This window comes from Prionailurus bengalensis, chromosome A3, assembly GCF_016509475.1.
Source record: "Prionailurus bengalensis isolate Pbe53 chromosome A3, Fcat_Pben_1.1_paternal_pri, whole genome shotgun sequence".
Taxonomy (NCBI): Eukaryota; Metazoa; Chordata; class Mammalia; order Carnivora; family Felidae; genus Prionailurus; species Prionailurus bengalensis.
In genome coordinates, this window is record NC_057354.1 from 88,107,514 (window position 1) to 88,132,289 (window position 24,776).

General features: G+C 38.8%; 1 protein-coding gene across 16 annotated transcripts in view; it reads left to right on the forward strand.

The window, feature by feature from the left end:
- ZNF638 (zinc finger protein 638) overlaps positions 1 to 24,776 on the forward strand; it is a 139,236-nt gene that overhangs the window by 45,256 nt on the left and 69,204 nt on the right. For 12 of the 16 annotated variants that reach the window (XR_006301006.1, XM_043603632.1, XM_043603639.1 and 9 more), the window contains exon 2: positions 22,540 to 24,052. Coding sequence is in view for 15 of the 16 variants with exons in the window: in XM_043603632.1 (XP_043459567.1) it covers positions 22,540 to 24,052 (1,513 nt within the window). In the remaining variant the exon portion in view is untranslated. Of the gene's footprint in view, positions 1 to 6,953; positions 7,089 to 22,539; positions 24,053 to 24,776 lie in introns of those variants that run through there. The other 4 variants (XM_043603641.1, XM_043603642.1, XM_043603640.1 and 1 more) reach the window with 3 other exon arrangements.

A 24,776-nucleotide genomic window follows, 5' to 3' on the forward strand; every position in this document is an offset into this window, starting at 1 on the left:
CACAGGCAGTTTCTGTTGTCCTATCTTATTGTGTAGGAGTCACACATTCTTGTTTCTTTGTATGTCTTGTAAATTTTTGTTGTTGAAAACTGGACATTTTAGGTACCATGTAGCAAATCTAGATCCTGATTATCTCTCTCTTGGGACTTATTTTTCTTGTTGTTTGGTTGGTTGTTTGTCTAATAACTTAAACTATTTAGTGAAGCCTATTGTCCCTTCAATGCGCAACCTCTGTTCTTGCTCCTCAGAGAATACAGCCGTGGATAGGCACAAGTTACTCTGGGATGACAGTGTTTTAGCAGAGCTCTCTTTGACAGTCTCTTTTCCTGATCTCTCTGTTAAGCTAAGCTGTCTGCTTCTGTTAGTATTTAAAATCCCTTCCCTTTTGGGCGTCTCAGCAGGCTCTTTGCATGTTCTTATGACATGGAACCTGGCTTTTCCTGCTGTAAGTAATCCAAAAGAGAGAAGGGAAAGTCGGGTGGAAGGTATCCTCTTTATGGCTTACCCTTAGAAGTCACATAGCATCCCTTCCACCACATTTTATTTATTAGAAACAATATGATAAGTCTGACCTGGGCATTCAGTGAGTGCGGAATTAGGCTCTACCTTGTGAAGTGAATCATATCAAAGAACCAGTGGATATATTTAGGAAAAACTTTTTTTTTTGGTTTATTTGGTTTATTTGGTTTTTTAAGTTTATTTATTTTTGAGAGATAGAGAGCAGGGGATGGACAGAGAGAGAGGGAGAGAGAATCTGAAGTGCTGTCAGTGCAGAGCCTAACACGGGGCTCAAACTCACAAACTGCAAGATCATGACCTGAGCCAAAGTTGGACGTTCAACTGACTGAACCACCCAGGAACCCTTAGAAAGCACCTTAATAAGAAGAGGCAAACTGGGACACCTGGGTGGCTTAGTCGGTTGAGTGTCCAAGTTCGGCTCAGGTCATGTGGTTCATGGGTTTGAGCCCCACATGGGGCTTGCTGCTGTTGGTGAAGAGCACGCTTTGGATCCTCTGTCCCTGTCTCTCTGCCCCTCCCCTGCTCATGCTCTCTGTCTCTCAAAAGTAAACATTTAAAACACACCTTATAGTCTGGCAAAACGAGGCAAAATTCAAATATCAGTAAGACCCAACTTTTGTTGATGTTTATGTTCTTTAGCAGGGCATGATATGGCTCTGGGGTTTCTCAGACTTTCATCATGGTTCTGTGTCTATCTCAATCATTAGATTTTGATTCTAAAGATATATGGAGCGTAGAGGTGCCCTGGGTGGCTCAGTTGGTTGAGTGTCCAACTCTTGATTTTGGCTGAGGTCATGATCCCAGGGTCATCGGATTGAGCCCCATGTTGGGCTCTGTGCTGAGTATGGAGCCTGCTTAAGATTCACTCTCGGTCTCTGTCTCTCTCTCCATCTGTACCTCTCCTCAACTCATGTGTTCTCTCTCTCTTTCTAAAATAAATATAAATACATACATACATACATACATACATACATACATAAAGTAAAGACATATAGAGGGCAATTATTGCCCCCAAATCCCATTTTTTACAACACTTGCACTTGAGATGAGATGGTGATGAGATTCTTTATGTCATTTAGACAAAGTCCCATGCATGTTAACAAATCACAGGAAAAAGCTTGGGATGACTGTTCTTTTTTCTAATCCTTTCAGGCATTGAGCTGTGACTGTGCTGAGCAGGCGGAAGGCGCACAGTGGCTAGAGCTGCTCAGTACTTGTATGGCCAATCAGAAAGCAGTGTGGGTAACAAAAGGGGTGGAGGATTGTGGACAAGAGCGATGGTCAGAAGAGGATGTGGAGTAAAACGACTTTTTTTCTGTCAGGAATGCTGACATTTTTAGATGGGAATGTGAATTTCTGCAAGTGGTCCAAGGTAGCTAAAAGGTATAAAAGCATGGAGTAGTGTGGATATAGTAGATTCTAAAATTAAAAAAATTTTTTTTTTCTTAGGAATGCCAAAAATATTCATGAACATCTTTTAGTTTACAGGAGATTTCCAGATTCACATCTTATGGGCAAGCTAATCTAGTCCCTTCCCTTACCCCTTTTTATGGTAAGGAAACCAAAATCCAGTGAGGTTAGTATCGGAGCAGGGCTAGAAAGGAAACTTTTGTGATTCCTAATCCAATATGTATTCAGTGTTCTGTATAGCCATAAGTGGCTTATCAAGATTTGCATGATCTGATCCCTTATACTTCTCTATCCTTATCTTGTCCTTCCTCTGTATCATTCCACCTCAGCTGTGCTGGCCTTCTAGTTATTCCTCAAACATACCCAATGTGCTCCTGTCACAGGGCCTTTGCACTTGATGTGTCCTGTTGGAAACCTCTTCTTCCAGATATCTGAATGACTTTCCCTCACTCTTCCCTTATATCTCTGCTGTCACTTTACCAGAGAGGACTTCCCTGGTGACCATATCTAAAGCATTATCCAGCCACTGCTTTATCATTTTTCCCTTACTTACTTTATTTCCCTTACTTTATGTTATCACATTATATATTCTTTGTTTATTATTTCTTTCCACTAAAACGCTGTGAAAGCAGGTACCTGATTTTTCTTGACTACTGTATCCTCCAGTATTTAGAGTAGTGGCACAGAGTAAGTATTCAATGTAATGAAAGTCAGTTTGTCATGCCTTTGTTCAAAAGCTTCCCATCTCTTCACAGTAAAAACCAAAGGCCTTGAGATGGTCTTTGTCATGGACTGAATTGTGTCCTCCCAAATTCATATGTTGAAGTCTTAACCCCAGTATGCCTCAGAGAATATGACAGTAGTTGGAGATAGGACCTTAAAGGGTAATTACAGTTAAATGAAGTCATGTGAGTGGGCCCTAATCCAATATTACTGGTGTCCTTATAAGAAGAGGTTAGAGACACTAGAGATGTATATGCATAGAAGAAGCCCATGTGAAGACACAGAAAGAAATTGGCCAACTGCAAACCAAGGAAAGAAGCCTAAGGAGAAACCAAACTTGTCTATACCCTGATCTTGGACTTCTAGCCATCAAATATGTGAGAAAATAAATCTGTTGTTTAAGCCACCCAGCCAGTGATATTTTGGTAATGGCAACCACAGCAGACTAAAATAGCCTGGTTCCCCTCCACCTCATCTCCTGTGTCCCCTCTTACTCATGCTATTGCAACTTCTTTGGCTTTCTTGCAGTTTCTCAAGTATGCCAAGATGGCCTTCACCACAAGAATTTTTGTATTTTATGTTCACCTTTCCTAGGCTGCTCTTCCTCCCAGATTTCTCTAGTGCTTATTTATACACTTCAGTCAGTTTTCTGCTCACATGCTGCCTTCTTAGTCATGCCTTTTTTTTTTTAAGTGTATTTATTTATTTTGACAGAGAGGGAGAGAGAGAGAGCGAGCGCGTGCTTGTGCACAAGTGGAGGAGGGGCAGAGAGAGAATCCCAAGCAGGCTCTATGCTGACAGCATGGAGCCAACATGGAGCTTGAACTCACAAGCCATGAGATCATGATGACCTGAGCCAAAATCAAGAGTTGGGTGCTTAACTGACTGAGCCACCCAGTGGCCCCATGCTTTTTTTTTTTTTTTAAAGAAGTTTGTTTGCTTATTTATTTTAGAAGTAATCTCTATACCTACCCAACGTGGGGCTCGAACTCATGAACCTGAGATCAATGTTGGATGTTCTATTGACTGAGCTAGCCAGCCACCCCTGGGTCATGCTTTCTTGACCATCCTATTTAAATCACAGCTTCTGTTACTTCCTTATTCCCTCTGTCCTGATCTTCCTTGGTTTTCTCCAAAGCAAGTACCAATCTGACATACCATATATATTCTTGTTTATTGTGTGTCTCCCCCATCTAGGCTGTATATGCCATGAGGGCATGAGTTAGTGTTGCCTTCTGGTTTGTCACTGACTCTTTGGTGCCAGAAGAGTTCCTGGAACAGAGGAGGACCTCAAATAATAACCTCAGTTAATAAATGTTAAAAACGGTCCTGGAATATAGGTAGACAGATAAGTAAGACAGACTAGAAGGTCCATGAATCCATTTTATATACGGGAACTTACTCCTTTGTTGTTTGTTTTTTAAAGGGAAGAGCCATTTCAGTGAAGGGGGAAGAAAGTATCATTTTTTAAAATATCTGGAAACTTCATGATTTAATATATTTGGAAGAAAATAAAGTTAGATCTTCATATCAGAAAAAGAATAAATGTTAGATAAAATATATCTAACTGCAAAAAATAAAATTATGAAATTGTAAACAAAAATTTAGCAAGTTTAGGAGAATTTTTGTATAATTCCTGGGTGTGTATGCTTCTGGGGAGTAGAGTGAGGTTTCTTAGACAGAAAGAATACTCAGAAGTCATAAGAGAAAAGATAGATTTGATTACATTTAAAATTTACAATGGCAAAAGATACTCAGAAAGAAAATATATACCTATTTGACAAAGGGTTAATGTTCCTTCTATACTAAGAATTACCTCCTAATACAAAAGAGACAATCAGCTCATTAGAAATATAAGCAAAGAATATTAGAAGGATTTTTTTTAAAGTTTATTTTTGAGAGAGAGAGAGAGAGAGAGAGAAACAGCATGAACAGGGGAGGGGCAGAGAGAGAAGGAGACACAGAATCTGAAGCAGGCTCCAGGCTCTGAGCTGTCAGCACAGAGCCCAACATGGGGCTCCAGTTCACAGACCACAAGATCATGACCTGAGCTGAAGTAGGACACTTAACTGACTGAGCCACGCAGGCGCCCCCGAAGGATTTTTTTTAAAGGAGGAAACTCACATGGCCGGTAGATACGAAAGGAGGTCAATAACTTCATACACACATGAACACACACACACATACACACACATTGTTACTCATTCATTTTGTAATAAAAGTATACACTAATTTTTCTACTGTGTGTCAAGTATTATTATAGGCATTGGAGATAAAGCAGTGAAGAAAACAGGCAAAATATCGAACATCATGGAGCTTATGTTCTAGTGGACAGAGATAAGAAGCAATAAGAAATAAATTATATGGTATGTTAGGTGTAAGTGCTGTAGAAATAAGTAAAAAATGTAAGGGGACAACATAAAAGAAAAAGGAAGATACAAGATTATTTTGCCCAATTCTAGGGAAATGAATTTGGAAACCCAGATAAAATGGATGTTTTTTTGTTTTTTTTAATTTTTTTTTCAACGTTTATTTATTTTTGGGACAGAGAGAGACAGAGCATGAACGGGGGAGGGGCAGAGAGAGAGGGAGACACAGAATCGGAAACAGGCTTCAGGCTCTGAGCCATCAGTCCTGAGCCTGACGTGGGGCTTGAACTCACCGACCGCGAGATCGTGACCTGGCTGAAGTCGGACGCTTAACCGACTGCGCCACCCAGGCACCCCAAAAATGGATGTTTTTCTAGGAGAATTAAATTACCAAAATGATTGTGGGGGGGGGGGAAGAAATTATAATCAAATTATATATCATAAAACATCTAGATATAGATATATATAAATCTTTAATGTAGCAGTGTAACTATTGGGATTCTAGCCTATAAAAATAAAAATATCAGTGGGTAAGGCTGTTTATATACAGCAATGTTTGTAGTATCCAAAAGATTGAAAACAACTTCAGTGTCAACAACACGTTGAATAATTGATAATGGAGCCATACTGTGAATATTATCTATTTAAGAAAGAGGACCTATATTGTTTATTTGGAGAAATGTCAGTAATCAGAGAAGGAAATAGCAGGTTAATGTGTAAGTTTTTGGCAAAAAAGAAAAAGAACATTTCCCGTTACATGCAAATAATATGTTTGTGTATGTTTGTATGAATATACAGAAATGTATGGAAGGAAACACTTCAAGACTCAATATTAGTTATTTGGAGTTGGCGTGTTGGCTTTTTTTTTTTTTTTTGGTTTGTTTCCTCTACCAGGATATTTAGTTTGAAATAAAAAGTGGTTAAATATAGTTTGTAAAAAAGACTTTTCTTTCATCTTTTTCTGTGCTTATTTTATTTTTATTTATTAAAAAAATTTTAATGCTTTTTTTTGAGAGAGAGAGAGAACGCGAGCGCGCGTGAGAGCATGGTCGCGGAGGGGCAGAGAGTGAGGGAGACCCAGAATCTAAAGCAGTCTCCAAGCTCTGAGCTGTCAGCTCAGAGCCCCATGTGGGGCTGGAACTCAGCAACCACAAGATTGTGAGCCAAAGTCGGACACTTAACCGAAATGAGCCGCTTAGGCCCCTCTCTATGCTTATTTTAATGTTAATAAAAGAAACGCATCTGCTGGCTGCTAGGTAAAACTGACGCATGAGACGTGGGGCAGGTGGTGTGATTTGTGTGGTATCCTAGGTGAGACTTCTGAGTTTTACCAGATTTTGCCCAACCATTGAGCTTTTATGTTGGTGTAGTAGAGTGAATTAAGTTACTCAAGTTCTCTCAACCCCAAGTTTTTTCATCAGTTAAACGAAGGTTAAAAATATCTAACACACAGGTAGGTTATTTTTATTGTGGAATGACACATGAAAGGATTTTTCGAGCGTTAAGCTTTCAGCTTAATAAGCTTCAAATCAGTTCTAATTTCCTGATATTTTCAGTGGCTGTGATACCCATCACATCATTGCTAGGGATGCAAAAATAGATTTAAGGCAGGAACATAAAGGCAGGAAAATCTTAACCATACAAAGCACTATGATATCCAGTGCGAAATGAATATTACTGAAGCCAAAAAATGGCCAGGGAAGACTTCACGGAGGCGAGACAACACAGATCTTAAAGGTTGCGCAAGATTTGGATGGGACAAGCACAGAGCGGTCAGAGGCAACGATTCACTGGGTGCTTGAGAACACGGTGGACTCCTGGAACGCCACACGCGAGAGCGCCCCCTTCCGGAACCAAGCTCCGCTGGCTCCTTTCTTTTGCCTCCCGGCGAGCGCGGTGCTGGCGGTACGCAGGCGCCGGGAGCAGATGAGGGCTCGCAAAGGCTCGATAGACGCGCATGCGTGCAGCTCTCTGGAGGCGGTAGCTTCTTCGGCGTCGAGACTGGAGGCTGAGTGCTAAACTGTGTGGGGCGCAAATGGGATCCGGCTGTTAGTCGGGTAGGCATAGGTAGGACCGCTGCCTTGTGGGGAATAGGGGGCTGGAAGGCGGGAACCCATAGCGTGGGGGTCCTGAGCCTTTCCTGTGAGATCCGGGCCGACTATTGTATCTGTGTCGCAGCGGCTGCGCACAAAATGGCGGCGGGCCGGCGGCGGGGGCGGGAGGAGGTTGGGGGACCCCCGGGATGAGAAGGAAAGCTTGGCTGCCCCGCTACCGCGTCCGTTCACCTTGCTGCCCCGGAGGGCCGGGTCGGGCACCCGTGCTAGGACATTGCTTCTGGAAGAGCCGCCCGACGCCGTTGCACTGGGCCGAGGAACAAGAACAGCCCTTTGGCAGCGCCGTGGCGGCCCCTTCCCCATCGGCGCAGGGCCTGCCGAGGCCGCGCCGGGCCTGACAGCCAGAGGAAGCGGTGGTGCGGGAGCACCGACGAGGGAGTAACCTTTCCCGTCGGGCCTTGAAGAGAGGCGGTGGAGCTTGAGCTGAGCCCTGTGGCGAGCGACGTTATGCAAGGAGCGTGGAGAGAACATGTTTGTGTTTGGGGCTGGGGAAGGGGGAGTTGGGATGAAGGGAGAATGTTAGATCCAGCGGCTTTTGCTGGTTGCTGTTTCCGCCTTTCGCGGGTATGAAAGCAAAGAAAATGTCACCTCTGTGCGGGATACGGGGAACCATAAATGATTCTGATACTTATTTACAAATTTCTCAAAGGAATCGCGAATACGGATCTTTAGTGGTTTACTTGTGTGTGATTCCTAGGCTCAGTCCCCTTCTGTTAAAGGTGGGGGGAGAATGTATACCACACAGTTGGATCCTTGAGGACGTTTTGAACAGATCTTTTGTTGTTTGAGATGATTGCGAACGAGGGAGACTTTTGTTAGTACAAAATCTTTAATTGAACTAGACAGTGACGGCTGCCTCAAGCTAATTTTTCTTAATCTTAAACATTTACTCTAGGGTGAAGTTGGGGGCGGGGAGGGTAAAACCCTATTTTAATCTGAAGGATTTCTGAAGCAAAACTTGTTACCAGGATCTGGCAACTTAAGTTGATTCAAATTCTTTTTCTAACCGGCTTTAGAATCGTGCACGAAAAAATTTATTCGTTTTTATCCTTCATCTGTTGTAAAGGGTTGACTTACATGTCAGGGATATTTGCTGACTCAAATTTGCAGTTAGAATTGAAAAATCGGAAAAATTAATTTGTAAAAAAAGGTTAATGAAACTTATACAGAAAAATAAATGCATACTTTACATTTTTCCAGCATAGTTTTAATTTTATTAGGCATTCTAGACTTTTTTAATGTTGCATTCTTTTCTTTCAATATGACAACATTTCATATACATTTTATTTTGTATCCCCATACTCTGTAATATGCACTTTTAAGTGATGTGGACTCCAACACGTTAATACGGTAAAAATATGCTGGGCCGTTCCCTGCTTGGTTATTGGAATCTAGTTCAGAAAAAGGTAAAACATTTGGAAGAAAATCACAAAATCTCATTGGTTCCTATTAACTAGTTTCAGAATGTTTTTATTAGTGTTACATATATGTTACCTTGAATATTGGTTATATTTTAGTCTTGTAATCTCTTCTTTTTGTGTCTTGGAGAGTGTGTATAGCGGATACTCTTGTTTAAAAAAAAAGCTTATTATAGTCGGTGATCAGTTTGTATTTCAGGGCTGTCCTAAAGATTTTCTCTTGGGAGCTTTTCAGAGGTGATCTCTGGAAATTTTCTTTTTATGTAGTGAAAGAAAATGAGAGATAATTTAGTGAAAAGAGAATAGGCTTTGGAATCAGATCTGGATTCAAGTCCCTGTTTTTTTCTTACTGTATGTGTAAGATTTTGGATAAGTTATTTTAGTCTTACTTAACTTTTGTTTTCTTATCTGTAAAATGGTGATAATACTACTTCCTGCTTGGGATTGTTGTGAGAATTGAGTGAGATCGTTAGCTGTTACTTTTATTACAAGTTTTTCAGTCTTAAGGAAGCATCTTTTGTTTGAAGATTGTTTCCTGGGATATTCCCTTTTAGTTAAAAAGAGGCTTAAAAGAATTCAGATTAAATTGATAGAATTTTGGAGCTGAAAAATCAGCTAATCTTTCATTAAAATATTTGGTGTATCTATAAATTTTATATATGCCTCTCTTGTAACCACTTATATTGTTGATTGTTTATCTTCGTATCTGTCCCAGTGACTGGTATGTATTCAGTACTCATGTGTTGAGTGAATGAACTCAGCTGGTACTTGCTAGAGCCTGGGTAAGATCCTGAGCCTTTGGAGTCCAAATTGTGTTCTTTCTAACATGACTTGACTTAATGTGTACCAGTGAAAGTTTGAATAAATCTGTCCAAATTCTTCATAACATGCTTTAGATACTAAGAGTTAGTGCTTCCAGTATGAGTACCCAGTGACATAGTTTGGGCTGTTTGGACTGTTTTGCAAGGAAAGAGCAGCTACTGAATGTTGACATGTAGTGGTTTCGACCTCCTGCACGTTGAAAGTAATTGTTTGTGGTCAAAGCCAATAAGCCCCTGTTTGTATTCAACTTTACTTTTTTATTACTTCAACTTTGTTTACTGTAGTCTGAAATTTGTGGCTGAGAATGAAAATGGACAATAGGTATATGAAAGATACGACAGTAATGGAAAGGAAGAAGGTGAGGTGTAGAAATAAAACATAGCTATAATAATGATCAGTGAGGGTCAAGAACAAGAATTTTGTAATGAGAAGAAAGTTCAGGGAGTACAGGAGAGTTTTAAGGTACACATGTTTTGATATTCATGATCACCTTGGGCACATACATTTTGGGTTATTTTCAACTCTTGAACTCCTTAAATATCAAAATAATTATTGTTCGAGTCTTTTAAGTTTTTACATTTTTTTTTCCTACCTGATTTCCACAGTCTTCATTTTATTAAACTTTGAGCTAATATCCTTATTGTCTTGTTGTTGAGTGAATGTTGCCAACTTCATTTTCCTTTGAATTTCTTCCCTTTGTTTAGAAAACTTTTTATTGTGGAAAATTTCAAACATGTATAAGAGAGAGTATTATGTAATGATTCACCCGTGTACCCATCTTCAATAATTGCAAGCTAATGCTCAATCATGTCTCTACCTTCCACCCTATTACTGTTTTTTTTTAAAAGAATTTAAAAAAAATTTTTAATGTTTATTTATTTTTGAGCGAGAGAGAGAGAGAGAGAGACCGACCGAGCATGAGTCGGTGAGGGGCAGAGAGAGAGGGAGACACAGAAACGAAACAGGCTCCAGGCTCCGAGCCACCACCACAGAGCTTGATGTGGGGCTCAAACTCAGGAACCATGAGATCGTGACCTGAGCCGAAATCAGGCACTTAACCTACTGAACCACCCAGGCACCCCTCTACCCTATTATTTTTAAGCAAATTCCATGTCATTCATCAGTTTATAGTTCAAAGTTTTTCTTTAAAATGCTTAGAGAAAAGCATATTTATTGCTTCTAAAGTAACAATTTCTTAATGTCAGATAGTATTCAGATTTCCCCAATTACTTCATACACCATACTCGTGGTGTATATATACATATACATACACTATATACACAGTGTATAGTTTCTATTTCAACTACTGTATTGAAATTTTCATAAGTTACCCAAGTCTTAATAAAAGAAACAGGGATTTACCTATTTCTTTTTTTTGATTTAATTTTTTTAATGTTTATTTTTGAAAGAGGGAGAGAGACAGAGCATGAGTGGGGGAAGAGCAGAGAGAGAGGGAGACATAGAATCTGAAGCAGGCACCTAGCTCTGAGCTGTCAGAGCAGAGCTGGACATGGGGCTTGAACTCACAGACCATGAGATCATGACCTGAGCCAAAGTCAGATCCTCAACCGACTGAGCCACCCAGGCGCCCCAAGCAATCTACCGATTTCTTAAGTAAAGCATTTTGTTTGCTATCTTAACATTTTTTGAGTACCTACTGTGAGTCAGAAGGTGTAATTTCGCCAGGAGGTATAAATTGTCACATCACCATTCTGAAGTGGTATTGTTTTTATTCCTATTTTTCACATGATGAAACTGAGGCTTGAGTTAACCAGATTGCTGAGGGTCACATTTTTAGCACTCAACAGGACCAGAATTAATACATTGAGTTTAAGTTTTTAAAAAACACTATGTTACATTAGTGTTAAATTTTACTTATGGGAGTTAACCAATTTTGTATGAAGTAATTCACTGGAACCCCTCCTAGCAGGGTGGATATCTTCAGATTAGTTGAAATGTCCCCAAAGATGAGATTATTATGAATTGCATAATAGGCTGACTAATAGTCAATAGGGAGTGAGCATGATGCAGAAAAAGAAAAACAAAAATGTGTTTAGGGTTGATGCTCTTTTATCGTGTTACATGTTTTGCTTGTTTTCTGCTTGTTGCCTTACTTGCTTATGGGTTTTTTTCTTGGTATATGATTAAGGAGATAGTCCTTAGATAGTCTGGTGTTAGACTTAAAAGATTGGGTCATTAACTTATTGAATGAATTAAATCTCTGACAGAAATTCCTGTCTCTCCTTACTTCCTGTCCCTTCTTTCCCTTCTGTTGGAAGGCAGCTATGCTTACCACTATACCACCAACGCTCTTTCCCTTCTATTGTACACATACATACATGGTGATTTTTTTTCCTGAACTGTTTGAGAGTAAGTTGCATATATTGTACTCCTTTACCTTAGTTTATTTCCTAAGAACAGGTTGTTTTCTTTTGCTATTGCTATTTCCTCTACTGTTTCTTTTGAACTATTAGTCATAGTAATCCACCTCAATTTAATATTGATAAAATTCTTTAGTCTACCATCTTCTGATTTTGTCAGTTGGCCCAATAGTGTTCTTGATAGCAGTTTTTTTTTTCCCCCTCTCCAATACAGGACCAGTCTAGAATCAGATGATTGCATTTAATTGTCATGTCCTTTAGTCTTTTTTACTCTGGAACATTTCCATAGCCTTTCTTTGTATTCTGTGAAGTTGACGTTTCTGAAAAATATAGCTTGCTTGAAAAATATAGTTTCTTTTTCTGTTCTTTTTACTTTAAAAAAAATTTTTTTTAATGTTTATGACAGAGAGACCGAGCATGAGTGGGGGAGGGGCAGAGAGAGAGGGAGACACAGAATCCAAAGCAGGCTCCAGGCTCTGAGCTGTCAGCACAGAGCCTGACGCTGGGCTTGAACTCACCGCGAGATCACGACCTGAGCTGAAGTTGGACACTCAACCAACTGAGCCACCCAGGCGCCCCTTTTTTTTCTTTTTAATAGAACATTTCTCATTTTGGATTTGTCTGATGTTTCCTCTTGATTAGATTGAGGTTATGTGTCCCTGGCCAGAAAAATCGCCTAAGTGATGCTGTGTCTCCATGGTGTCAAATCTGGAGGTACATGATGTCCATCTGTCTGCCATGGATGATAATATTGTTTGATCATATATTCAGTCAAAATGTTTGACTCCTCCCCGCCTTGAACTAATTAATTTGTGAAGACGCATTTTAAGAATATGTAAATGTCCTACTTAGCAGAATTTCCCTCTGGATTTAACATGCGTAGGTGATTCTTGTCTGAACCAATCTTTACCAATATAGTTATAAAATGAATTTTCAAGTCAGCAGTCCCTCTACATTTGCATTGATTGGTATGGAGTTATGGATTCTTGTTTTTTTCAGTGGTTTATAATTTATTGCCCAGTTTTTTTCTTGTTTTTCCTCATTTCATATTTATGTATCTTGTCTTGCACAGTGAAAGCCCTGGTTCTCAGCACTATCAAAACATTTACTTTTTTGTTTCATCCTATGATATATCTAAAGTAATTGAAGAATTACTTCACTGATGTCACTACCAAGGAAAAATCCCAAAACAAACTACTAAAAAGAGTAAGAATTTGTAGTTCTTCCCTTTCTCTTAGCTACTCTCAAACCGACGATATACATATTTAATAGTGTGTTCATAAATTACTTGAGTTAATTTTTATTCCACAGTGGCTTACGGTATTCATTTGAAAAATGTATTAGTTCGCTTTCAGTTTTAGATTTTTTCCCTTCTTCCATCCTTGTTTTAATTTTTTTTTTTAATGTTGACTGTTAACATGCTTAGGCATTTGACCAAATAGTTTAGGTATGCTTAATTGAAGATTTTGGAAACCCTATTAGACAGAGATGTACCCTTTGGCTAGTATACTTCATGAAAACGAACAGCATAGTGGCAGGGAGGGCAGGTTATGCCTCAGAACAATTGCATCTGGGTAGTGAATGTCTTCAATATTGTATTTACCTCTTGGTCCTGCTGGCCTCTGTTATATGGGCTTTATTTTGTTTCAGTGCTTGTGCTTTCTCACTAAGGCAGTAATATATGCATTTGAGTTAAAAAAATGTTTATTCATTTATTTTGAGAGAGGGAGAGAGAAAGAGCACGTGCAGGGGAGGGGAAGAGAGAGGGAGGGAGAGAGAGAGAATCACAGGCAGGCACTGCGCTCAGTCTCACAACTGTGAGATCATGACCTGAGCTGAAATCAAGAGCTGGATGCTTAGCCCAATGAGTCACCCAGGTGCCCGTAGTAGCATTTGTTTTTTGTTTTAATTTTTTTTAACGTTTATTTATTTTTGAGACAGAGAGAGACAGAGCATGAATGGGGGAGGGGCAGAGAGAGAGGGAGACACAGAATCTGAAACAGGCTCCTGGCTCTGAGCCGTCAGCACAGAGCCCGATGCGGGCTCAAACTCACAGACCGCGAGATCGTGACCTGAGCCGAAGTCGGATGCTTAACCGACTGAGCCACCCAGGCGCCCCCGTAGTAGCATTTGAAATTTATCAACATCCACTACTTTCCTCATTTCTAGTTTTGTTTTATTATATTGTATTTTACATTTATTGATTGATTGATTGATTGATTGATTGCGAGAGTGGGGGAGAGGGGCAGAGGGAGAGAGAATCTTAAGCAGGCTCCACACTCCACACAGAGCCTGATGCAGGGTTCCATCCCACCACCCTAGGATCATGATCTGAGCTGAAATCAAGAGTCAGACTCTCAATTGACTGAGACACCCAGGTGCCCCTCATTCTAGTTCTAAAAACAATTCCAGGAAAGATTTCTTGATTCCAGCTTGGGTCAGGAGGTTTCTCTTGGGCTAATGAATTACATTTGTTGATGCTAGCTAGCAAGGTAAGCAGGCCCACCAATGCACATGTCAGGGAGGCATCATTTACTGTGAATACAGTGTTGTCTTCACCCATTTATGTATGCAGTGCTTCAAAAAGTATATCTAATTATATTCATCCTGTTTAGCAAAAAGTCGTTTTCCTGGAAATAGTAACTATTGAATCATTGCTATATGAGGTGATTAATACTTGGTTCTTGTGGTGATCTGTTCCTAGCATTGTACGTTAGCAAGTTGAGCTTCCATTTTTTTTCAAATATGGAATCATGAGGTTTATCACTCCTTTCAAGTGGCAGTGAAGTTTGTGATGCCCTCCATGATACCAAATAATGTTTCTAATTGTCTACTCATTCTGTTTCTTTGAGTTTCCTTGAGGTACCTCATTGTGGCATTTTAATTTCGAGGGATACTCTCTATTCACACTTGTGGCACCTTTGGAGTTATGACTTGCATATCTTTTGTGAGACAGGAAGGGACAGAAAATGGCAGAAAAGAGGCTGAGTGGATCCGTATGTATGCCAGAAGAGATTAGCTGATTGACATTTAAACTGAGGAAAGCATAGAATGACACGTACTCCCTGTTGTGTTAACTGACCAGTGTAATACCTGTATTCTCAGGTGTGAAAGTGGATTTATATGTTGTGAGACCATCACTCTAACAAAATAATACCAAATGAGGTGTGTGGGTATATATATTTAGGAAAATAATGGTAGTTTATATAAACTTTATGTAAAGATTATAGAATACTAAAACGAACAAAAAGAGATTGTAGAAAACTTTTTTCTGAATGTAATGAGGGTGATTTTTCTTTATTGGGGGGTGATAATGAACATTTACTACTTTTGTATAGTTAGAAAAAGCAAAGCTATAAAATTTACATTTTACATGGAAAGATACTGAGAGGAATTATAGGTTCTAGTTATGATCTTGCAACTTAGTTCTGAGGCTTTACTTAATCTGTAAAAACTGGTATCCCCTTGCTCACAGGGTTGTTGTGAGGCTCCAGTGAGATAATGAATATTAAAAGTGTTTTGTAAACTGAAGTAGTATAAAGTTCAAGTTTGGGGTTTGATGTGCATTTTTCATTATGAATCTAGTGTAATCATTATGATGTGGCTAATTCTTTTTTTAACGTTTATTTATTTTAAGAGGCGCAGAGAGAAGGGGAGAGAGAATCCCAAGCAGGCTCTGCACTATCAGCCCAGAGCCAGATGTGGAGCTCAATTTCATGAACCTCGATATCATGACCTGAGCCAAAATCAAAAGTCAGACTCTTAACCAGCCACCCAGGTGCCCCCTGACTAATTTTTGATGATGCTTTTAGATTTCTGGATTTCTGATTTCTTTACCGATATCCATAAAGAAAATAAAGGATTCCCTTTCTTATGAAAGATTACATTAGAATAATAGGTAGTTCTTGATTGTCCTTGGTAATGGACATCTCAGACCTTATGGGATCTAGTGGCAATATCTTTTTAATCCATCAAGCCATTTCTTCATGCCTGCCTTGAGAACTCAGTTCCTATTAAATGTTTCTTTTCTTTTTTTTTTTTAATATGAAATTGTCAAATTGGTTTCCATACAACATCCAGTGCTCATCCCAACAGGTGCCCTCTTCAGTGTCCATCACCCACCCTCCACCCCACCCCCCATCAACCCTCAGTTTGTTCTCAGTTTTTAAGAGTCTCTTATGTTTTGGCTCCCTCCCTCTCTAACCTTTTTTTTTTCCTTCCCCTCCCTCATGGTCTTCTGTTAAGTTTCTCAGGATCCACATAAGAGTGAAAACATGGTATCTGTGTTTCTCTGTATGATGTATTTCACTTAGCATAACACTCTCCAGTTCCATCCATGTTGCTACAACAGGCCATATTTCATTCTTTCTCATTGCCACGTAGTATTCCATTGTGTATATAAACCACAATTTCTTTATCCATTCATCAGTTGATGGACATTTAGGCTCAAATGTTTCTAAAAGAATTTTTATGTTTGACATTTAGTTGAATATTTGTTGTGTCAGAGTGGCAGGTTTCAGTTCTTAAAAGGGCATAGAAAAGAGTTACCTGCTACTTGTCACAATAGAATTTTTTCGGGAGTTCAGAATGTTTTGTGACCAATAAATATCCTGGTTTTGAAAAAATATTAAATATAGGAAAATAAGAGTTAATTGAAAATAGTATAGTTCTAGTTTCATACAGTAAAGTTTGGTGTACTTTCCTCCCCTTCTTATCCATGCTTGTATTTACATACACAAACTTGAAAGAAATTATATCAAAATACGAATTCATTCTACATGACGGTCTTATTGGTAAGGATTTAATTTGCTACTTTTTGTTTTCTATAAAAAGCATGTTACTTATATAATCAGGAATAAAACTTACTTTAAAGAATTTATATTTAATTGCAATTTTTTCAAAGGAGTGTTAATAATTAAGAACTCAGATCTTTAAAAAAAATTTTTTTTAATGTTTATTCATTTTTGAGAGAGACAGAGCACAAGGAGGAGAGGGAGACACAGAATCAGAAGCAGGCTCCAGGCTCTGAGCTGTCAGCACAGAGTCCAACGCGGGGCTTAAACTCACAAATTACAAGATCATGACTTGAGCCAAAGTCACTTAACCACCTGAGCCACCTGGGCACCTCAAGAACTCAGATCTTAACTCAAGTTCTTCTAAGTTAGTTTAATGATTTCATAAATTGACTATCCATAAATTACAGTAGGTGAACAAACCTGTTTATGGCTAGAGTTCAGTTACCCAGAAAATGGCATATTCTCTAATAGTTATGGTTAATAGAGATTATATTTACTATGTCAGGCATTTGTTCTGAGTTTTGGGGTATCACTTGTTACTTTGTATAAATTCTATGGTAGTCCCAAAACTTACAAAGTACTGTCAAATCAGTGAATTCCATTGTTGGTGAAACCACTTGAGTTTCTTTACTTCTAATAGCAGATTTGGAGAACAAGGATTTTCTTACATTTCCTGTTTTTGGGTTACAGACCAGTTTGACTTCAGACAGATGCGATGGTAATACTACATATTTATATATGTAATACTATTATACAAGTGTTTTACTTTTAACATTTTATGTTTTGTCCATATACCAATTTAAAAAATGAAAACGGGTGTGTGGGTGGCTCAGTGGGTTAAGTGTCAGACTTCAGCTCAGGTCATGATCTCGCGGTTTGTGAGTTTGAGCCCTGCAGCTGGGAGTCTGGAACCTACCTCAGATTCTGTCTCCCTCTCTCTGCCTCTCCCCCCACCCCCGTCTCTCTGTCTCTGTCTCTCTCAAAAATATTAAAAAAAAAAACCAAAAAACATCTTGAAGGGTTTTGTATCTACTAGTTCATAACTGTAGGGTATGCCCTACCAAGGATGTTTAATATCATTCCTTTTTACAGCTGCAAAATATGAATATACCATAGTTTATTCAACCAGTTTCCAGTCTCTGCAAACCCTTTTAACTGCAGAGGTGTGAAAAGGGAAACTTCCAGATTTTTAACTGTATTTTTTAATGTTTTTTAAAAAAATGTTTTAATGTTTATCTTAGAGCACGTGGGGGAAGGGCAGAGAGAGAGAGGGAGACACAGAATCCAAAGCAGGCTCCAGGCTCTGAGCTGGTCAGCACAGAGCCTGATGCGGGGCTTAAATCCATGAAATCATGACCTGAGCCACCTAGGCGCCCCTAACTATATTTTATCATTTTGGTTTCTCTAATTCTTAGGAAACGTTAACTCCATCTTAAAAACTGAGTGTTAGCTTTATGAAGAAAGGGATCATTTCTGGCTTAATAGCCTTGCTACTTCCTTACCTAGACCAGCATTGTCAAAGTATTAGTCAAGTGGATGAGTAACAGTTGGATTTGGAGTTACTCTGATGTATTTATTGCTAAGAAGACAGTTTCTCTAAGTTTTTTAGGAGTACCTAGCTTTTTTTTTTTTTAGATATCTCAAATGGTCTGATAGTTGATTTTGGAATTTTATCCTCCTGAATCTGTTGAAGATGGTAAATTCCTGTGCTTCATTTTGTTGTTAGCATTTGCCTTAAGTAGTTGTACCTTGAGGCATCATTGGTAGGGCTGAAGTTTAAACAAAATGAAGGGGAGAAAGTTAAGCAGCAAAGAAAAGGATGCTGATTGGTAGAGCTTGCCTGTCCTTAAATTAGAGTTGAAGAAATGAGGCTTGAGAATTCTATAATTGCCAAAAGGAAGTTTATAATACCTTATAAGTAGAAAGCTTAAACTATAAATACAAGAGCCTTTTTGGTCATAACATTTTATTTGCAGTGAATGTGAGTGATAGTTTTAAGAGAAGATTAAACAATAACTTTCCTAAATGATTAAAAATGCACTTATATTTATAAAAAATTAAGCAAATGAAATACAAATATACTCCTTAAATTTCATTTACAGAGAAAATAAAAGGTTACTTAAAATTTTTTTTAACTATTGAAGATATGTGGGGCACCTGGGTGGCTCAGTTGGTTAATGGTAGCCTAAGGTGTTTGATGATTTTACATTAGTGGATTACTGTCTGAAAATGTTACTAAATGCAAACTAAGATGAAAACACACTAGATTTAGACCAGGTCTGAAATTCAGAAGGAGTCTTGGTATAAAAGAAGTATTGGCTTCAAGTTCAGAAGGATTAAATTTGTTCTTAGGAAGGAGGTTAGTTGAAGAGACCTATTGAAAGAGTGACATTTGCTTATAATGACGGATTTTCTGGGATAATCATACAGGAGAGAAACTTTCTTACCTCAAGCCATCAGCAACTCCAGGAATCAGAATGCAAAATAAATAACTATGACTAAACAAGACCCTCATTTGTCTTATCAAGAGAGAAGGGAGAACAGTCTCTTTGGGAGAACCAGGGCTGTTAATTTATTACTATATCTTATATTAGATTTCACATTGGGATTAACTGTGTATAGGAGGTCTAGTGTGTGTGTGTGTGTGTGTGTGTGTGTGTGTGTGTGTGTGTGTGTGTGTGTGTTAAGGCTCCTAAATGGAAACAAGCCAAACCTCTGCTTACTGAGAATTTAAATTTAAATTAGGAAAAGGCCTTTTTATTTTTATCTTTGTGTATATTGCACATTGTTTTGTGAATATTGAATGTTTCCGGACTGATATTCATGACTACTACACTGATGCAGATATGCCAGTTGTTTAAACACGGAAATAATTATACCAGTAAGTAGCTGCTATCCCAAGGGTGGACCTCCATTTCCCCCACTCTTTTAGTTCCTCCCTGAGGACTGCCCCCCTCTCTCAAACCCCCCTCCCCCCGCCCCGCTTTGTGCTACAGCAACTAAAAGCTTAAGGAGGGTGGAGGAAGGGGAGGGGCACAGGAACCTGGCTGCATACTATAAGTCACAATTTACTGTACTTGTTACTCATTGCTTGTTAGCAATTACTAAATATTTCAAATATCACCTCTGGGTATATGCATGAAGAAAACTCAAGTTGAGGAAGCACAAAATGAAAAGTTTTTGATAAACAACAGGGCATCTCAGAGCCTTTTAATTCAATATATAGTAGGCATCATGTCCCTCTAGGAAGAGTAACTAGTGCATGCATTTCGGACTTTCTTGACCAGGGACTTTGTTTGGAACTTGTTTGCGAAGTCCTACAATCTTACGGGATAGTAATTTCTGCAGAATACAGTTTGTGAAGATCTGCTGTCTTGCATTCTGTAAATGTATACATGTATCAGTGTAAGGCAGTGCTAGGCACTTAGGAAATAGGTAAGTTTTTAATAGATACCTCTAAATCATGAGATAATTAGATGACTGATTGAAATGTGTTCCTTTTTGGTTTTCTTATGGGGGAGAAACAATATTTGGGATAATTTGTGTTCCTAAAGTTGTGAGAGGAGTCTTAACCGGTTAATAAGGAAAATGGTGCTGAAAGAGTTTGAGTAACTAGATGACAAACTGCTTACGTAAGAGAACATTGTTCTTGGAAATATTTCTATTTTGTAGAAAGTAGACACAGTTTAATATGATTTGTTTAAAAAGACCTGGAGTTTATTACAAATGAACATTATTCACAGAGAATTGGGTATCATTGTTTTAGTAAACTTCTGTCTGCTGCTTGTATCTGTTGAATTAGAAGCCTGTGTAATTTTTGTTGTAGTGTTGTGTTTCATCCTAATGTGAAAATTAATAATCTATGTCTGTTAATAATGAGGACTTTGGATGTGATCAAACAGCTTAACAAATAGTTGATGGTATTTTAAGTAGGAGTAGGGTTATATGCTTGGAAAATAAACATGCTTTAAAAAGTTTTTTAATGTTTATTTGAGAGCGAGAGAACGTGTGTGAGCATTTGCAAGGCAGAGGAAGGGCAGAGAGAGGAAGACAGGCTTGAAGCTGGCTCTGTACTGACAGCAGAGTGCCGATGCAGGGCTCCAACTCACAAACTGCAAGATCATGACCTGAGTGAAGTCAGATGCTTAACTGACAGAGCCACTCAGGTGCCTCAATAAATATATACTTTTAATTAATGGTTGATAGTTGAAAAAGACAACACAGACAAACGCAAAAGCATAGTAAAATGGAGGAGTCCCAAATGGTACAAGCAACAAACAATAGTTTGTTGGAATACTCACTCTGGGCCTTGGTGATCAAGAAAGGTTTAATGGAGGCTGACCTTGAAGGATGAGTAAAATCAAGTAAGTCAGGTCTCGTGCAGAGTTGTTTTGTTTTGATTGGAAGAGATGGTTGGAAGGGAGTGTGTTAACCGGATAAAGCCCATTTCTTAGCTTAATTAACATTTCACTAACATTATGTATAAATGAAAGGGTATAGTGGAATTATCGATGAAGTTGTAGCTTGAACCAGAAAGTGATGATCTTCATAACATCTTTTATTTTATTAATTTTAAAAGGTTTTTTAAATTTATTTTTGAGAGAGAGAGGGATACACAGAATCCAAAGCAGGCTCCAGGCTCTGAGCTGTCAGCACAGAGCCCAACGCAGGACTCGAACTCACATACTGCAAGATCATGACCTGAGCTGTCAGAGGCTTAATAACCAAGTGAGCCACCCAGGTGTCCCTAGAAAGTGGTGATCTTCAAATAGGATCTATAGTGTGGATTTTCATTGTAGGTGTAGATGCCTGGAGACCTCATGTTTCCCACCTTGCATTTCTATCAGGTATAAAAGTAGGGACCTAATGGAAAACAATCTGTTTTGTTTTTTTTTAAACTGGCAGAGGAAAGTCAAGCTCGGTGGCTGCTGACCTTGGTCCTGAATGATAGCTAAAGTGTTTCTATGAGAATCAGCTTGGAATGCGTTGTGCTGTGCTCTGATGGCTGGACAGCAATCAGTTTAATAGAGTGCCTGGGAACTGCAAGATATTTTGCTCACATCTCTTATTGGTTAGGAGCATGCATTATGGGGCTAATATGCACCTTGAGTGCAAATCTGAGGCTGGTTGCTTATTACCTGTGCAAGTTATTTAACTTCTCTGTGCTTTAGTATCATTGTCTGTGAAACTACATATTTCAAGGGGCTGTTGTGAGAATTCAATGAATCAATCCATGTGAAGCACTTCGAACAGTTACTGGCATATGAACAGTATAAAGTTAGCCATTGCTATTATCTGTATATATTTGCCTCTATGCCTCACGTTGTGGAGGGAATCTGAGAGAAATATAACGTGGTCGTGCTACCTGTTATGTTGTCTGTTATAATAAATTCCACGCTACTGCACTCTTGTCAGACTCTAGTCGAGTTATTGGTGGCAAGTTTTCATCTTAAAAGAAACACGTATTTAACTACAGAACTTAAGCATAGTCTAATTGCTATATGAAATTTGTAAGATGTTATTCCAGGGAAGACTGTGTCTTAGAGAAATGGGTCTTGTAAAATTTTAGGCTTACAGTTTCTGTTTTCCTGGTTTCTACATAACATACACATGAAGTGTATGTGTATTTCCAGTATTTTAATGCCTTTATCTTTTTTTTCCAGTAACAAAGTGTGAAATAAATCCCCAATATTTTTCAAGATTATTTAAAAGGAGTTGTAATTACTGCTCAGCACCTAGGACAGCACCCAGTGCAACACTTTGTACGTGAACTCTGGCTTGAGTTTTGGGGTTTGTGTTCTGGATTCGGGAAAGAAAAGAAGAGAATCTTTTTGGGAAAGTTAACAATTCTCATAAACACTCTAAAAGTATATGAAATGGAGAATGGTTTCATGGCTTTGTTTCAAAATGTTTTACACTGGCTGTAGAACCCACTTCATGAAGTAGTTTGAGTTAAAATGATCTAATATTTGTGTTTTAACTTTCAGCTTTGTGTTATTCTTGGAAAATTTCGCACCACTTGTGAATTCCTTGAACCTGGGCATTGCAAACCCACTTCTGTTGGGCCCATCTCCTTTGCACTTTGCTCAGATTAAGACTCAATTGGCGCTTCAGCAGCTGAATGCCGTTGCCTCACATAGTTCAACACCACCTTATACTTTATTAAATCAGGCTTTCTTGAAAATAGCCATGTCGAGACCCAGGTTTAATCCTCGAGGAAACTTTCCACTTCAGAGGCCACGAGCACCTAACCCTTCTGGGATGAGGCCTCCAGGACCATTTATGAGGCCTGGATCCATGGGTCTTCCAAGATTTTACCCAGCAGGGAGAGCTCGTGGAATTCCACACAGATTTGCTGGCCATGAATCTTATCAGAACATGGGACCACAGAGAATGAATGTTCAGGTAACTCAGCATCGAACTGATCCAAGATTGACCAAAGAAAAATTGGATTTTCATGAAGCACAACAAAAGAAGGGGAAGCCTCATGGTAGCCGGTGGGATGATGAGCCTCATATATCTGCATCAGTGGGAGTGAAACAGAGTTCTATAACACAGGTTACAGAACAGAGTCCTCAAGTACAGAGCCGCTATACAAAAGAGAGTGCCTCAAGTATCTTAGCAAGTTTTGGATTATCTAATGAAGACTTAGAAGAACTCAGTCGCTATCCTGATGAACAGCTAACTCCTGAAAATATGCCATTAATCTTGAGGGATATAAGGATGCGTAAAATGGGGCGCCGATTACCTAATTTACCTTCTCAGAGCAGAAGTAAAGAAACACTTGGTAATGAGGCAGTTTCGAGTAATGTGATTGATTATGGGCATGCAAGCAAATATGGCTACACAGAAGATCCACTTGAAGTACGTATTTATGATCCTGAAATTCCAACAGATGAGGTCAAGAATGAATTTCGGTCACAGCAGAGCATTTCTGCATCTGTTCCCACTCCAAATGTGATATGTAATTCTATGTTTCCTGTTGAAGATGTGTTTCGACAGATGGACTTCCCCAGTGAGTCCTCTAATAATCAGTCCTTTTTCCCAGTTGAGAGTGGAACTAAGATGTCAGGCTTACACATTTCAGGACAGTCAGTCCTTGAACCTGTAAAATCCGTCAGTCAATCCATTAGCCAAACAGTTAACCAGACAATGAATCAGTCTCTTATTCCTCCATCAATGAGCCAGCAACCTTTTTCGTCAGAATTAATTTCAGCTGTAAGCCAACAAGAGCGGATCCCACATGAACCTGTGATTAATTCATCTAACGTACATGGATCAGGAGGAAGTAAAAAGAATTACCAGTCAGAGGCTGACATTCCCATTCAGTCTCCCTTTGGGATTGTGAAAGCATCATGGTTACCAAAGTTTTCACATGCTGATGCCCAGAAGATGAAGAGACTTCCAACTCCCTCTATGATGAATGATTATTATGCAGCGTCTCCAAGAATATTTCCACATTTGTGTTCTCTGTGTAACGTAGAATGTAGTCATTTGAAGGTGAGTGTTTTTAAAGATCACTGTATAATGATACTCAGCGCCCAAATTTCCTCTGAATTTTCATATTTATGCTGGTGTTAACTAGGCATTGAGGAAATGGCAGAAATAATTGATTGCAACATCACCGCTTAGTTGTAATCTAAGTAGCCCTGGCCTAAGTACTGAATTGAGTGTTAGACCTTCTGTATTCCTGTGTCTGGGCATACCACATAGTTTGTCATTTACTTTGAACTTCTGATTAGTTCTCCTAGAAAATCCATTCAACATAAAATTTATATAACATAAATTGTATACTTATAAAACAATTCCACATGAGTGAACTTTGTCTAAATAGAATCTGTTACTATAAAAATATTTAAAAAATGGAATAAAAAACTTGTACTGCATACTTCTAAGAGATAGTATATTGTAGCCTTGCATGTGTCTACCTGTCTTGGGCTAAAAGACAGTTAATGCTAATTTAAATATTTTCTGACTCTAGCTAGACAAGGACTTCTAATGTTTCATGAGGAGCTTTCTAAAATGACTTAATCCATAGCAAAATTGAGTCAAGAGGAATTGTTTGGGGAAAAAAAGAGTATTTATTTGGGGACCAGCTGTGGGCTAGAGAATAGTGTAAAATGGTAGACATTTAGAGAGAAAAAAATCTTTAAAAAGGCCTTAGGTACCTTCATGGGAAGTATAGTTAGAAGGAAGTATTTTATTGAGGTGTTGAAGAGTAATG